Source organism: Apodemus sylvaticus, chromosome 14, assembly GCF_947179515.1.
Source record: "Apodemus sylvaticus chromosome 14, mApoSyl1.1, whole genome shotgun sequence".
In the NCBI taxonomy this organism is placed as follows: Eukaryota; Metazoa; Chordata; class Mammalia; order Rodentia; family Muridae; genus Apodemus; species Apodemus sylvaticus.
In genome coordinates this window covers 41,929,812-41,946,299 of record NC_067485.1, presented here as the reverse complement: position 1 = coordinate 41,946,299, position 16,488 = coordinate 41,929,812, and the positions used below count along the sequence as shown (strand labels likewise).

The following is a 16,488-nucleotide window of genomic DNA, read 5'->3' as shown; positions in this document are numbered from 1 at the left end:
TTGAGGTCAGACATAGGTGGGCAATGAATGGCCATTGAGATGCCAAAGACAGTCCCAGATAATTTGGCTCCAGATCTGCAGCGTTTCAACTTTCTATCATCAGGAACTTCCCATCAACCTTGTAGAATCTTTAATACAGGGGTGGTACTCCCCCCTTAGGAATATCAGTTTACCACTAAAGATGTTGGCTACCTAATTTAAGCCCCAAAGTGGGCTATGTTGGTAGTGTAGAAGTAAACCATGTATTTGTTTAGGAGACAATGGATCTCAGTGGCTGCTTGCAGGATAGCTCTATGAGGATGTTCTTTGTCTACTCTAGTTCTGTGGTCTGGAAAGACCCAGGAGCCTCTAGCTGTCCATTTTAGCTGTCCGTATAGAGTGACTCTGAATCCTACAAATGATACAGCCCTTGACCCCTCACACGAATGTTCCCAGAAGAGTCATGCAGACTGTAGAGTCTGCTGGGGAAGCTAAGTGGCTGGGTTCTAGAGAGGAGGGCAAGCGGTGTGACTGTAGCCCTCAGCCCTCTCCTTCTCTAAGGGTCATGACCTCAGCTGACCTCAACCAGGATGGGCACGGCGACCTCGTGGTGGGTGCACCAGGCTACAGCCACCCTGGCCGCTTCCAGATTGGGCGGGTGTACATCATCTATGGCAACGATTTGGGCCTGCCCCCCATCGACCTGGACTTAGACAAGGAGGCCCATGGGATCCTGGAGGGCTTCCAGGTGAGACACCCTGTCACATCTTTCCTCTCTCAGGGGTGAGTGAGCCGCTGCTGACATTTTGAAATGTTTTCTTTGTTTTTGTTTTTCTGGAACTGGGGATTAAATCCAAGGCTTCACACGTGACAGACAAGTGCTCTACCACAGGGCTCACCCCTGGCCCTCACTCAGGCTACTATGCAAGCCCTGCCCACAGCTCCTCTCTCAGGGTACTAGGCAAGCATTCCACATCTGATTATCCCTTATACCCTTACTGAGGGGTACAGTAAAGCAAGCACTCTTCTACTGAGCCCTCCCCCAGCTCTTCAATGGGGGTACTGAGCATCCTCCCCCCACCAAATTAGAGGACTCTGGGTCAGCATTCTACCCAGTGAAACCAGCATATTGAGCTATTCTCCCAGCCCTTGGGGAGTCTAGTGCTCTAGCACTGAGCTGTGCTCAAGCCTCTCACTGAGGGATCCTGGGCAGGTGGTGTATCACTGAACCCCTCAACCAATTGCTGGAAGATTCTAGGCCATTGTCACTTAGCCATCACTTAGCCATGCCCTAAGCTTCCCTTTGCAGGGGTTCTAGGGTAGCACTCTAACACTGAGCCACTGCCCCCCCAGTTGTATGTGACACATTTTGAGGTATGCTCCCCAGCTGAGCCACTAAGGAGAATAATTATAGTCACGGTTGGCAGCCTACACCCATGCAGTGCCATTCATTGTTAGAGTCACTGTCACTGCCTTGGTCTCCATCTGTTACTAACTTCGAATGTAAAATACAATGCCTTCACCAAACATACATGCTATTTACAACAGCTTCAAGTAGACATTCTGGATTTGAGGTCTTTTCCATTTTAAGAGACAAGGTCTCAGGCTGGAGAAAGGGTTCAGTGGTTAAGAGCACTGGCTGCTCTTTTAGAGGTCATGCATTCAATTCCCAGCCACCACATGGTGGCTCACAACCATCTGTAATGGGATCTGATGCCCTCTTCTGGTGTGTTAGTGACAGTGCTCATATACATAAAATAAATAAATCATAGAGATATAGGTAGGTAGGTAGGTAGGTAGGTAGGTAGTCTCATGCTGTAGCCCAGGCTGCTCTGGAATTCACTATGTATCCCCCAGGTTGGCCTTGAACTCCTCAATGCCTATTCTTCCAAGGGCTGGGGTTGGTAGTGTGAGGAGCTGCAGTTTCTTGATGCTGCACTTCCGTGGTAAAGTCAGAATTCCCATATGCCCTTCACCCCTCCCGCTTCGTGTAACTGTCTTCTGTAGTTACGGAGTGCTCGTAACTGTCTTCCATAGTTACGGAGTGCTCGTAACTGTCTTCCATAGTTACGGAGTGCTCGTAACTGTCTTCTATAGTTACGGAGTGCTTGTAGAGTGAAAAGCTGCCATGGGCCTGTCTCTGAGCTTCAGGCTTGACTTACATTTCATTGCTTTGCTTCACTAAGTTTTTCATCAAGAGGGAAAACCCAGTCACTGCCGATGTCTATCACGGAATCAGAGGGTTATCTCATCTTGGGAACACTTAGGGCCCTGGACGGCATTACACAGACACAGAAGACATTTGCCATCTTAGTAGCAAGGAGGGACACCAAGCCTCATAGCTAGTCACTGCAGAGCATATAATGGCATTGGCCTGGCCCTGAATCTCTGAGAGTCAAGGGCCCGAGATTAGGAACCTCAGTTTGGGGATCAGTGGTAGCTGTCTGACTGGGCAAGTTACTTCTCCATTGCTAGTTATTAATGCTATGGGGGAAAAGGCGTCATCATGCCTGACTGTAAAGAAAAGTTCAAAGCTTACGGGGTTCGTGATCTAGTTTAGGCTCTGATGAAAGTTGTCCTGGCCCTTCCATGTGGAAGAGAGTTGCCTGCCCAGGGTATGAGGTCTGCCCATGAAGGCTGTTCCAGTTTATGGAATCTTCTGACATCACATGAAATCTTTACAAACTAAGTTAAGCTGTCCTGTCCTTCCTGCTGCACAGTCACTGCTGTTAAACCGGCAGGTAAAGTCTAAAATTCTGGGCAGTGGCTTCCTGCATGATAAACTCTCTCAAAGTCCACATGGGAGACGAGGCGATGGCTCCACAGTGCCCTCCTCCCATGCGACCTTTGGCAGTTTGGATGATGGCCAGAAGGCATGGACTAGACTTTGGAAGCCTGTGGCCAGCCCTGTGTCACCACGGGCCTCACTGTGTCCTTGGCTACCATGGAGGATTAGGACCGCTGATTCAGAGCTACACAGCACTTTGCTGTGACAAGAGGCTGGATCTCAGGAGGGCCTCAGCACAGCTGCTGGAGATGACACAGCCCGTCTGCTGGGCAAGGCTTAGTTCATCACTGGTCCCCGCCCAGCCCTAGCATCCAGTCCTGCAGTAGTTCTCTGTCATGTTCTTTGTCACGTTCCTGGGTCATCATCAAAAGACCAGGTGCCACAGAGACTATTGCACACACCACAGGAATTAGTCAATAGACAATATATGGGGCACTGGGCCATATGTGATGCGGCAATATTACCTTTGCCAGATGGTTCCCTGTGGTATATGCTGTGGAGAGCACAGAAAAGTTGTGAGTTAGGTTTAGGCTGATTATAGACAGGAGGAGGAAAAATATACATAGAGAAAAATCTATGTCAGGAACAAACTGTGTTAAAATAGAACCAGTTTTTCCTCTTACGAATGGGGTGTGAGGTTAATAACCACAGCACCTAACTTAATCCGCGGCAAGCTCGGTCAATCCAAGCTCATCCGCGTCAATCCTGCCACCATGGGCAGGTGCCACAGCTGTGCTCTGTCTGTAATGTTGAGAATCACTGAAAAGGGAGGTTTGCTTGTGTGAAATGGGGCCATTGCAGCTGGGAGCCTGGCTTTGTATTGTGGAAATGGAAATATAGTGGCCATCTTAGGCTGTTAGCCACCACGCCAGGCAGTGTGGCTCTGTTTCCATAGCATGAGTGTTCAACAGAGGTCAGTTGCTGGTGCTGGTGCTTTGTGACTGTTACTTAGATACTTTCATGCCTGGTGGTATAGGCATGATAACCTAGAAGGGAGGGTCACAAGTTCAAGGCCTGCCCAAGTTATAAAGCTAGTTCAAGGCCAACTGGGGCAATTTAGTAAGATCCTGTCTTAAAATGAAATACACACACACACACACACACACACACACACACACACACACACACACGTACACACGTATACACACACGTGTACACACACACAAAGGTCTGGGGTTATAGTTTAATGGTTGAATACTTACTCGCCTAGGATGTGTGAGATATTCAGTTCAACCCCAAACACCACACACACACACACACACACACACACACACAGGATACTGTAGTATGGGTTGAAGTACACAAGACCATCTGCAAATCTAGAGCTCCCAAGAACTGACTGCTTTCTTATACTTCAGCTTCTTAAGATAGGCTCACTCAAAGTCCGCCTCCCTCAGAGCTACTGGAGTTATGCCATACATGACCGGGCTTTGGGCCTTGGCCTGTGGGCAGTAGGTGGGGCCCAGGCCCTCTATGCTTGGAGTCTGAAGGCCATGCTTAGCCAGAGAAGTAACTCTTGTTTCCTCAGCCTTCAGGTCGCTTTGGCTCAGCTGTGGCCGTGCTGGACTTCAACAAGGATGGGCTGCCCGACCTGGCTGTGGGCGCTCCTTCCGTGGGCTCAGGGCAGCTCACCTACAATGTAAGGCTGGGGGGAAGGCAGAGGTGGAGAGGGGCCTGGGGTCTGGAGCAGTGTACCCGGCAAGAAGGTAACAGGAACTGAGAGAGCTTGTTCTGGGGAGGAGCTGGCTCAGGTCCTTTGCCACACACAGCTGGCTATAGACTGGGAGACAGGGATAAAAATGGCTTTTCTTCCCCTGCTTTGGGGGTTCTTTTAAATCTCATGGAAGGGCACTGACTGCTCTTCTGAAGGTCCTGAGTTCAAATCCCAGCAACCACATGGTAGCTCACAACCATTCATAATGAGATCTGACTTCCTCTTCTGGTGTGTCTAAAGACAGCTACAGCGTACTTACATATAATCAATCAATCAATCAATCTTTGGGCTGGAGCAAGTGGGACCACAGAGAGAAGAAAAAGTGTATAAAGACAGCTACAGTATACTTATATATAATAAATAAATAAATCTTTTTATTTTAAAAGATACATAGGTAAGCATGGTGATCCAGGCCAGCTATTCCTGCCAGGAAGCTAAAGCAGAAGGATTGCCATGAGTTCAAGCCCAGCCTGGCCTACATAGTGAGTTCTAGGCCAGTATGGAATAAATACATAGCAAAACCTTGTATTAAACAAACAGCAGTGATGAAGGTCAGGCTCTAGACTCTGTTTCTGGGGCTAGTGAGCCCTCTCTGTTTTGCTGTAGGGTTTAGGGTCTCGGTACATGGAAAGCATCGTGACTTGTTGCTGTTTGTCTAGGGCTCTGTGTATGTCTACTATGGTTCCCAGCAAGGGAGGCTGTCTTCTTCCCCTAACATCACCATCTCCTGCAAGGTACGCTTCGGCCTTGTGCCTGGGCCTTGCTCAGCTGCTGCCCCGTGGCCTCTGGGGCTAGGATTGTGCATTTCTATCTTCCTCCTAAGGACACCTACTGTAACTTGGGCTGGACCCTCTTGGCAACAGATGCAGATGGAGACGGCCAGCATGATCTGGTGGTCAGCTCACCTTTCGCACCCGGTGGAGGGAAGCAGAGAGGGATTGTGGCCGCCTTTTATTCACACCCCAGACGGAATGACAAAGGTAGCGCTGGTTGGGGGAGGGGCAGGAAACACGGCTTGACTGTGGTTGCCCTGACATCTCTTGCATATGGGCCTGTGTGCTATAATGTCTCATGCTGACAGAGGTCTTGGCAAAAGATGGGGAAAGAAATGCCCATGAGGACAGTGGGAGGGCTCAGTGAGTAAGCGGCTTCCTGCTAAGGCTGACAACCTGAGCTCAGTCTCCAGAACCCATATGGTGGAGAGAAGTGACTCCTAAAATGTTGTTCTTTTACCTCCACATGTCTATAGCATGTGGGTACACACACACACACACACACACACACCCCACACACGCACGCACGCACGCAAGCACACACATACACAACCCATAAATAAATGTTTAATAAATAATAATACAACAGGTCACCTGGTTTCTTGATCCACATGCAAAGGGACAAGAGGTTATTCTCACAGCTTCAAAGAGTGGAACTGAGACGCTGTGAAGGCTGAGACCAGAGCCATCCAGTTGCCCCAAGTGCCCCGAGAAGGCTTTTCTAAGTAGTATCCTTACCCTTTGGAAATGAGCTCCTGAAACACACTTCTTGTCTGAAGTGTGACATCTACTAGTAATGCTGGGGTCCTGGGGTCCTGGGATCCAGGTATAACAAACGAGGTCTGCGAAATCTCAGAAGGGACCTGGTTCTCATGCTCATCAACAGGGCCAGCCCTTCTATCCCAGGTCCTCCCTCAGAAGGGGAATAGGTACCACCTGTCCGGCCATGCAGAGGGCTGTTTTTAAGGCAGGGTCTCATCCTACCAGGCTAGCCTCAAACTGCGTATAGCCAAGGGTGACCTTGAACTCTCGATCCTTCTGCCTCCACATCCTAAATTGTGATTACAGATGTGTGTCACCGCGCCTATAACACGTCTTTCTTGTTTCTTTCATGTTCATTTATGGGGACTGGGTTTCATTGGTTGCTGACTGATTTGTTGGCTGATGGAGACTGGTGTTCTTTAGAATCACTAACTTTGGAGGAAGCTGACTGGAAGGTGAACGGGGAGGAGGACTTCTCGTGGTTCGGATTCTCCCTTCACGGGGTCACAGTGGCAAACAGAAGCCTGCTGCTGATCGGGAGCCCGACCTGGAAGAACATCAGCAGGTCAGCAGGTCATGGGTATCTGAGGACATGCTGCACACGGGGGCAGGAACCAGCTCTTGGGGACCTCATTACGTGTGAGGCATGAAGAAGGGGGTGAAAGGTTATTGTCCTTAGAGGAAATGGCTCTGGAGGGAGGCCGTAGGCTTTCATCCGAGAAGCTGCATTGGCTTGCAAGAACCACCACAAGGAATTCCTCAGCCAAGGAGTTTAAACACAGAAATATTTCATTTTACTGTTCTGAAAGCTGGAAGTCTCAGATCAAAGTGTGGGCAAGGTTCTGCCTCTGTTTGGCTTATATATGGTCATCTTTGTTAGAGTCATCCCTGCAAGACACAGTACTCTTCAAAGGGAATAAAAAATAAGCTTGCCGGGGCGGTGGTGGCGCACGCCTGTAATCTCAGCACTCTGGGAGGCAGAGGCAGGTGGATTTCTGAGTTTGAGGCCAGCCTGATCTACAGAGTAAGTTCCAGGACAGTCAGGGCTACACAGAGAAACCCTGTCTCCAAAAAAACAAACAAACAAACAAACAAAAAAACCCCCAAAAATTAGCTTATTCTTTTTTAAAAATCTCCGTATACAGGGCCTTTAGGGGCCAAAAGAGGGTCCCCTGGAAGTGGAGTTACAGCCAGTTGTGAGGCACCATGTAGGTGCTAGGAATTGAACCCCAGTCCTATGGAAGAGCAGCCAGTGCTCTTAACAGCTCAGTCATCTCTCCAGCCCCAGAAACAGTTTATTCTTGAGCTGCATGTGACTGATGGGGGCACAGGGACACAAATTGAAGTTGTTCTAATACCATATTCAAATGCAGAAATGCTTTCATGAAGTTACGTTACTTATACAACAAAAGAAAGAAACCAAAGCATTTTCCCCGAATAAGTTGGTGGAAACAGCAGGCAGGTGAGAGAAGCCCCAGGACTCTGCTAGCTTCCGAGGCTCCCTGAGGTGGTGGGAGACAGCTGCCCGTGGCTTTCAAAGGGCTTCAACTTCCAGTCACAGAGATGCTAGGTTAGATACAGAGATGGGCAGTGAATGGAGGCTATTAAAGATTGCTGGAGGCCGCTTGGCTCTGGGTCTGCAGCAGTACAACAATCAAAAGCAAACCAATGCTTTGGCCACACAGAGACTGACTGGAGTGGTTTCCCGACCGCCACCCTGAGAATATCACGCCCCTCTGGTTTGTCAGTGTACTCATCTGTTCACGTAATTACTAAGCCCTATTTGATGATGGTTCTCCCCAATGTTCCTTTGCACTCAGTGATCCTTTTAAAGGCATGGCCTCCCGCACAGTCTGATTCTGAAGTCCTGGCAGTCAGGATTTCCCTTAGGACAGCAGCAGTGGGGTGTGCTGTGTGAACCAACCAGTGGTAGTGGCGTCTCTGCTTTTGCTTCAGAGAGGAGGCGAGGGTTGATGTGAGACCCGGGAGCCTCCATGTTAGTGAGATAAACCTCATAGCAGCCAGTGCCTGCAGCCCAGCATCCCAGGACAGAGCCCAAGGGTCTATATAGTGGGGTGAGGCTCCTTTCCTGGACACTGAACCCCTCCTGCATCAGCCACTAACCATTGCGTGTTCTCCCCAGGACGGCACGCTCAAGCCACAAAAAGAACCAAGAGAAAAAGAGCCTGGGACGGGTGTACGGCTACTTTCTCCCAGACCGCCAGAGCGCAATCACCATCTCGGGAGATAAGGTATGGCAGCCTCCCTTCCTTCCGGGAGTGCGCGCTAGTGAGCTGGGTTGATCTGATCGATTGATTGGTAACAACTGATTGTTCTTTGCAGGCCATGGGAAAGCTGGGAACCTCCCTGTCCAGTGGTTATGTGAGGGTGAATGGGACCCTAACTCAAGTCCTGCTGGTTGGAGCCCCTACTCATGGTAGGTCACCCACATCCCAGGCGTCTCTCGGACCGTATTGTCTTGACAGAAAGTCATGGGCAGGCACAAGTAGACTTAAGTGCTTCCTGTTTAAAAGTCATGAAGAACAGGTTATGTATTTAACCTCTCTGAATTTGTATGTCATTTAAAAAATGGCTATAGTATTGATACCGATGCATGAAACTGAGTTTAAAGCTCCCACGCTACTGTCCCCAGAGCTAGAGAAAGCTGTTTTGTTTTATTTCTGTTTTTGTTATGGAGACACTATTTAGCCCAGGCTCACTAGAAATTTGGAATTGACTCTGCTGGTTCTCACTCCTGCAGGCCAAGCAGAGGCAGGAGGAGCAGAGGGGTTCAAGTCTCTGCTACGTAGTGAGTTTGAGAGTGGCCTGGGCTTCATGAGATTGTCTCAACAAACAAACCCCAAAATTACAGGACAGATGACTCAGTTCTAGTACCCATGTCACGTGCCTCACAATTGCCTGTAACTCTAACTCCAGGGGTCCAGCGCCACCTGCTGGCTCCTGTGGGCACTTGCTCATGCACATAAGACACATATACAGAATAAACATTTAAAAAGTATAACTCATATTTTTTTAAAAAATTAAATTATTTTTATTATTTTTTAAAATGTTAGTTTTAGGGTAGTCAAGTCCTTTAATAATGCTGGCCACTTGACGCGTGTGGGGGTTGGGAAGGTGGGATAGAAGTAACGTCCTCATGTACTTTTCTTTCTTAACTAGAAAATGTATTTATATCTTATCGTCAGCATGCTCTATGTCAAATATTCTTCAAAAATACACTTGTTCTTACATATATAGCGCTTTTCTCACTTGTACCCGCTGCTGTCCTTGAAGGGAAAGTCCCGAGGGAAACGCTTTGACACTTTTCTGGAGGAGGGGCAGAGCCTTGGGCACAGACCCCAGACCTGGAGAATCACAGACTAATTTTGTGATATGATGGGTACTTCAGGGAGAATTCCACACTAGAGGAGCCAGTGTTCCCTGACACCCTCCCTGCAGAGGGCCAAACGATCTCCCACAATGACTGCTTCCTGTAAGCGGGGAAGAGTCCTGAATAGCGAGCCTGTGCCTGGCAAAGGTTTGGCTGCGTGGTCACGGCAGGGACAGTGAGAACAGGCTGCACACCAAGTGCGCATGCCCAGGGCACAGGGGGCCCCGGCGGGACCCGTCGTCACTCTTAGGAGGCCCTGTGGCTTGTTTCAGATGACGTGTCTAAGATGGCATTCCTCACCATGACCCTGCACCAGGGGGGAGCCACCCGGATGTACGAGCTAGCCCCTGAGAAGGCGCAGCCTGCTCTGCTCAGCACCTTCAGTGGAGACCGACGCTTTTCTCGGTTTGGTAGTGTTCTACACCTGACTGACCTGGACGATGATGGCTTAGGTAAGGTTGGGAAGAGCGGCTTCAGCTAAAGCTAACTCCCTTCATACCCAGTGGGCCTGTGGCCCAGCTAGATGGACTAGCTGCTGCCTCCTCATTGATAGATAGTCCAGGGGTCCAAGAGACATTTTTCTTTTTTTAAAGACACACCTCACTTGGTTCAGGTTTGCTTCTGACTCCTCGTGCAGCCAAGACTGATTTTCAATTATTGATCCTCCTGCCTTCATCTCCCAAGTGGTGGCACTGCATGTGTGTGCCACGCCTGGCTTCAAGGGCTTCTATGATCTGAACTTAGATGCACACGGACTGCATTTCCGAAAGACTTAGTGGGAGGGTCACCAGGTCCCTTATGATGGATGACAAAGTGGGAAACAAAGGCCTTTGACTTTGGAGGCAGCCATGGCAGACTGAAGGCATGCTGGTTACCTGCGGGGGCTGGGCTCAGGATCCACAGGTGGATGGGGGTGGGGGGAAGGCTGACAGGAGTCTAATACTTCCTTCCACTTTTTGTTAACAGATGAAATCATCATGGCTGCCCCCCTGAGGATAACGGATGTCACTTCTGGACTGCTTGGGGGAGAAGATGGGCGAGTGTACATTTATAATGGCATGTACACCACCTTAGGTGACATGACAGGCAAATGCAAGTCCTGGGTGACTCCGTGTCCAGAGGAGAAGGTAAGGGAGGCCTGTGGTGTCCCTGCTGGGGTAAGTGCCCGGCCATCTGTCAGGGCTGTGCCTGCAGCCGTGCTGCGTGCCTCTCGAGCCCGAACCCAGCTGGTCTTGGTCCTTGTCACGGCTGGCCATGGCCTGAGTAGGTGCCCAGGGCAGGGGCTAAAGGGGGCTAAAAACTGCAGCCTTTTGATTTTGTGTATGGCTTCTTTACTCCTCTGATGGGTTTCCCTATGTCTCCAAACATTTAGCTTGGCTATTATTATTTGTTATTACTATTTATTGTTATTATCTTTTTTAAATTTGAAAGTTAAGGCATAAGTGGCAATATGCCTTTGACCCGAGCACCCAGGACACAGAGACATTTGGGTCTCTGTGAGTTTGAGGCCAGCCTGGTCTACATAGTAAGTTCTCTGCCAGGGCTACAAAGTGGGACCTTGTCTCAAAAACAAACAAAAATGATTTTGTAAATAGCAAAATGAAAGTTTAGTGTGAAAAATGTGGAAAATACAGAAACACAAAGAGGAACATTAAAATTAACCTACTTGGAATTCTACAGAGCTTTCCCATTATCCAGAGTGCATATTCTTCTAGTCTTTTCTACGGTTTGAAATGTTAGCATTGTGGGGGTTGAGGGAGGAGGCAGGGTCTTGCTACGTCCTGCCTGGACTTGGTCCTGTCTGGCCTGGACTTGTAGCAGTCTCCCTGTGCCTGCCTCACTGGAGCGGGGATCCTGGGCTGGCAGTACCATGGCCTGCCTGGAGGGCACACAATCAAGCCCTGTGTGTAGCTGAGTCACACCAAAGCTACGAAGCTACTTGGATGCCAGTGACAGACAAAGAGCCTGACGGACAGACAGAGGGCTTCTGTTCCAGACACACTGCCGACAGCAGCCAAGGGCCTGCACTAAGACCTGTTTCTAACACTTGTTAACCAATAGGATCTCAACATGGGTGTTTTGTTCACAAAATTAACTTGATTTTTTTTTTTTAAAGTTATATTCTAAGCTAGCCTCAAACTTCCCACTTCTACCTCCCAAGTGCTAGGGTTTAATCAAACAGCATATAAGCGGAGCATCCCCAGAATAAAATCTGAAATGCTACAAAAGCAAAGACTTCTCAAGAGCTGACATGATACTGCTAGAACTTCTACAGTAGGGGACTGGTCTCCTGTACAAAGTCATTAGCATACTGTACAGAACTGTCAGGCTGTGGGCCTGACATATTGATCTCCTGTTTACTCAGGCCTGTCCTCTGGACATCCCACGGTGTATCTGTAGATACTTTACAACCTCTGGACGTAGGCATTCTGGATAAGGAGTTTTACCTCATATTGAGAACACTGTTGGGCTAGAGAGGCAGCCAGTGCCTCACGGAGCTAGCTGCCCAGCTGGAGGGCCTAGGACCCACATGGTAGGAGAGAACCTCCTCTCAGGTTGCCCTCTGACCTCCACATGCACACCTTGGCACACATGCATGTACACACAACCCAAGAAACATAAGTAGAAGATGTAAAGAGGAAAAACAAAAAAGACAGAGGCCTAGATCCTAGATTTTATGGAAAAGTACACATTGTTCCTGAGGGATGTAGATATGGTGGTAATGGCTGTAACTCTACCCCAAAGGTAGAAGCAGGAGGATTAGGAACTCAAGGACAGCCTTGGCTATATAGTGAGTCTGTGGGGAGGGGGTTTATCTGTTAACTCTTTTATCTTGGAATAAAGCCATTTAACTGACTTTGCAGAAGTGATCATTACTCATTGTGGCTGATTCTATTATAAACCACAGGGAAAACATTCTCATGTAAATGATCTTATAACAGATGAGGTTTTAGGATCTAGGCTTCTATAAATGGAATTTCTAGGTTAAATGGCATACGTGGAAGAATCTGGAAACCTTGAAATATGAGCACGAAGCTGTCAGGTTAGCTCAGCTCTGCATGAGGACTAATTATGTAACCTTGATAACATTCTCCCTGCTGCTCTTTTTCCAGGCACAGTATGTTCTGACTTCTCCAGAGGTAAGTATGGGAAGGTCTGACACCCCCACCCCAGCCCCTTGTACTTCTGTCAACTGCTGAACAAAACGTGGTGTGTGTTTTACAGGCAGGTTCAAGGTTTGGGAGCTCGCTCGTGTCTGTGCGCTCTAAGGGAACGGTGAGTACGGAGCCTGTGCTTGGACTCCAGGTCTGAGAATCCTTTACTTTAGAAAAGAAGGGAAACAGGAACTTAACCCACTACTTTTTAAGTGTGAGACTCCGCCCCCCATTCCCCTTCTGCTGCTCTACAGCAGGCTTAGCAGGGGATAGCCTGTGGACCAACTATATTTGACTTTTAAAAAAATGGCCATCTTATTTTAAATAGTTGAAAGACTATTTGCTGACATGAAGGTCTTGTGACTTGTAGATGTCAGGGTCCATGACTCAAGGGGGTTTGTATGTGGTGCAGAGGACGCGCTCTCATTCCTGCTGTCTATGGCTGTACACACTGCCACAGCTTCTGAGACTGGGTTCTCACATAGCCTCAGATATTACCTGGCCCTACAATGACACTTGCAGATCACTGCAATGACAATGTCCAGATTGCCATTTTTTTTTTTTAAACAGGGTTTCTCTGTGTAGCCCTGCTATCCTGGAACTCACTCTGTAGACCAGGTTGGCCTCAAAATCCACCTGCCTCTGCCTCCCAAGTGCTGGGATTAAAGGTGTGCACCACCACTGCCCAGCCTGACTGCTGAGTTTTTAAAAAATGTGTGTGTCACATGTATGTTCATGTGCCACAGTACACTTGTGGTGCTCAGAGGGCCAGGGGAGAACTTTGGATTTCTCTTCCTACAGTTCCCCCCAGAGACTGAACTCAGGCTGGGCAGCAACCTGATGGGTGACATCCTGGGTGCCTGGTCAGTCTTTTATTGAGTCTAGACCAGTGGTCCTCAATCTTCCAAGTGCTGTGATCCTTTAATACAGTTCCTCATGTTGTGGTGACCCTCAACCAGAACATTATGGTTGTTACTACTTTGTAGCTGTAATTTTGCTACTGTTATGAATTGTAATGTAAACATCTGTATTTTTCTGATGGTCTTAGGCAATCCCTGTGAAAGGGTCATTAGATCCCCAAAGAGGTCCCAACTCACAGGTTGAGAACTGCTGCTCTAGACAGACACACACGCCATGGCTGCACTCTGATGCACTTTTATTTCTTCTCTAATAAGTACTTCCAATAGGTAAACAATATTTTTTAACATTTCATAATTCAGTTAAATTACACTCTGATATTTATACTATCTCCATTTTTTACTGTTGCAGATAGTGCTGCATTAGTAATGCTACAGATAGTGAACATTCTTGCACCTGTATTTTTCCATAATTATGGAAATATACTTGTAGGCATGAAACACAGCAGTGGGACTCCTAAAGATTCATATATTTAATATTGCATTTCAATAAATATAGATGTGAGAAACTTACCTGAATATATACTACTAAAGGGCCCAAAGAAGACAAATATATACTACTTGGGAATCTGAGGTAGAGTCTGAGGCCAGCCTGGGACTCAAGAGTTCCAAGTTAGCTTGAGTTAGAATGAGACCCCCATCAAAAGAAAAGAAACCACACTGACCCACACAAACATCTATTCCTCTCAGGACTGGTATTGCAGGGCTGTGCTTAGCTATTAACAAAGGCAGGATGCTGACTGCTCGTGAAGACACGCATAGGTCTGTGGGACTGGCATGGGACCAACAGCTGAGAGGCAGTGTGAGCAGGAGTCCTAGGTGTGGGAAGGCCTATGCTGGTGGAGATGGCAATCAAAGGCTTGTGAGGTGCTCGGCAGACACACAGTGGAGCTGCCTCTGGTGGTCAACATCCTCACTGACAGACAACCCTGATGGAAGTTCAGGGGTAGCTACTAGAAGCAGTAGTTTTAGGCTTATGGAAGGATAAGCTTGGCTTTTACTTACAATTTTATGCATTTCAAAGAAATTCGTCATTGTCAAGAACACCAACAAGGGTAGCGGTGATCAAGGTCATCTGAAAGGATTTTACAGTCTGTGCAACTCCACTAGTTAGCCTTCCTAAGTGCAGTTCACTCGTGTCAGTAGTAACACTTTCCCAGCCTACAACTGAGACAGGGTATTACAGCTCGGTGGCCTTTCTGAGACTTGAGGTAGGACTCTCAAGACAGGCTTCCTTCCTGGGACACACGAGCCTTGTGGAACCACAGCCTGGAGACTTGTGTAAGGAACACTGCCTGGGTCTCTGTGCTTCCTAAGCCTGCCATGTCGGCTGGTGATCCTCAGCAGGACATTAACTTGCTCACTGGACAGTGGAGAAGACAGGACAGTGACAGTTCTCAAGCTTACAGCTTGATGAAAGGATAAAATGCAGCGAAGACCTTTGGTATCAATTTACAATGACCAGGGACACAGACAGTGACTGTCTGTTCAGGACTTATATTCCTAGAGGGCTCCTGAGATGGTTAGACCATGATGGTTAACTTTAGGGGAGGAGCATGGTTTGACCAGGAAACAGGAAGGAGATTTAGAATACAGCCAAAGTAAAAGCACATTTAGTAAATTAGTAATTGCATAAATAAGGGAAGAGAAGAAGAAATCGCCATTTTGTCAATTGAAAAGATTATTTTTCTCTTGTGTTGACTGACCCTGGAGTACAAACCCTGGAGTACTATTAGGAGGTGCCAGCAGGGCCCCACTTGACACCTGGTAAGGGCACAATACATTGCTGCCATTGTCATCATTTTGGAATTGTTACTGTTAAATGCAACCAACAAGATAAATGCCACATTTAGCCTGTTGTCTAAAGTGCTATCAGCCACCATGATCAGCTACACTTCAATTACCAACGAAGATCCAAATTAACTTTTGGCAATTTCCAAATATCAAATTTAACTGTTGCCATTACTAAAATGTTTCACAACTTGCAGCAGATTTTGGAGAGAATTCTGAAAGTGAGCTTGAAAACATCTTAGGCAGCAGGGATGGTGTGTGAAGGTAGCCCGTGCAAGCCCTCCACACTCTAGATGTGGCCACAGGCACTGCAGTGAGGTTCTGGGGTCAACTTGCACAACAGTGCTTTTGGAACTTAGCAGATCTGAGAAAGTAGCATCTGAATAAAGGGAGGGGGGCACAGTTGTGGCTGTGGGGTGTGGCCAGCACTGCTTTTCTGTGCACTTCAGAGCACGGGATGACGTCTGCCTCAAGGCGGGAATGTCACTAGCGCTGTCTGTATTGTGTCCTCTGCAGAACCAAGTGGTTGTTGCTGCTGGAAGGAGCTCCTGGGGGGCCCGGCTCTCTGGCGCCCTTCACGTCTACAGCCTCAGCGCAGACTGAAGATGCTGCTCTCCTCTTCAGCCCTTGAGCCAAGTCTTGAGCCAAATCATCTCCAGGATGGACGAAGCAGTCCTCCGGTGGCGCTATGGTGAACCTGACAGGCTTCCTAGAAATATGGCCAGCTGTGTGTGGACACTGAAGCAGCAGGCTTTGAGATCAAGTCCCTTCTGAAGCTCTTTTGACTCCTCTGAGCTTGTTGCCTGTGCTTGGGACTTTACCAACCCACCTCCTTTTCTGTGGGGTACCTGTCTCTCTTGCCTAGAAAGGGTATAATTAGCTCTTAACACATCATAGAATTGTTCCTATAAAAATCCTTGTTAGTGGTGGCTGGTCCTATTTGGATCTTAAATGTACCCCAAATCTCCTATGTTGAAGGCTTGCTCCTCAGCTTAAAGGAGGCAGGAACTCTGTAGCAGGACTTTGTTGAAGAAGAGTCATGCTACTGGGCTGTATCGGGCTGTGTCCTTCCTTGCCTCTGCGGACACCGCCATGAGATGTGCGGCTCTCCTCGGCCACGACACTGCTTCTTTCCCTGACCCAAAGCGACAGGGCCAAGCACCCTGGAGCTGACATGGCTGGAAACTGTGAGCCCAAATAAACATTTCCTCTTTTTAA

At 48.2% G+C, this 16,488-nt stretch overlaps 1 protein-coding gene across 1 annotated transcript in view; it reads left to right on the top strand.

The window, feature by feature from the left end:
• Positions 1–16,488, top strand: part of Gpld1 (glycosylphosphatidylinositol specific phospholipase D1) — a 46,178-nt gene extending 29,690 nt beyond the window's left edge. The window contains exons 14-25 of the mRNA XM_052156488.1: positions 541–727; positions 4,296–4,406; positions 5,141–5,215; positions 5,305–5,461; positions 6,440–6,581; positions 8,160–8,268; positions 8,360–8,453; positions 9,680–9,859; positions 10,374–10,534; positions 12,521–12,547; positions 12,633–12,683; positions 15,787–16,488. Of these exons, the coding sequence (XP_052012448.1) occupies positions 541–727; positions 4,296–4,406; positions 5,141–5,215; positions 5,305–5,461; positions 6,440–6,581; positions 8,160–8,268; positions 8,360–8,453; positions 9,680–9,859; positions 10,374–10,534; positions 12,521–12,547; positions 12,633–12,683; positions 15,787–15,873 (1,381 nt within the window). The 3' untranslated portion in view covers positions 15,874–16,488. The remainder of the gene's footprint in view (positions 1–540; positions 728–4,295; positions 4,407–5,140; positions 5,216–5,304; positions 5,462–6,439; positions 6,582–8,159; positions 8,269–8,359; positions 8,454–9,679; positions 9,860–10,373; positions 10,535–12,520; positions 12,548–12,632; positions 12,684–15,786) is intronic.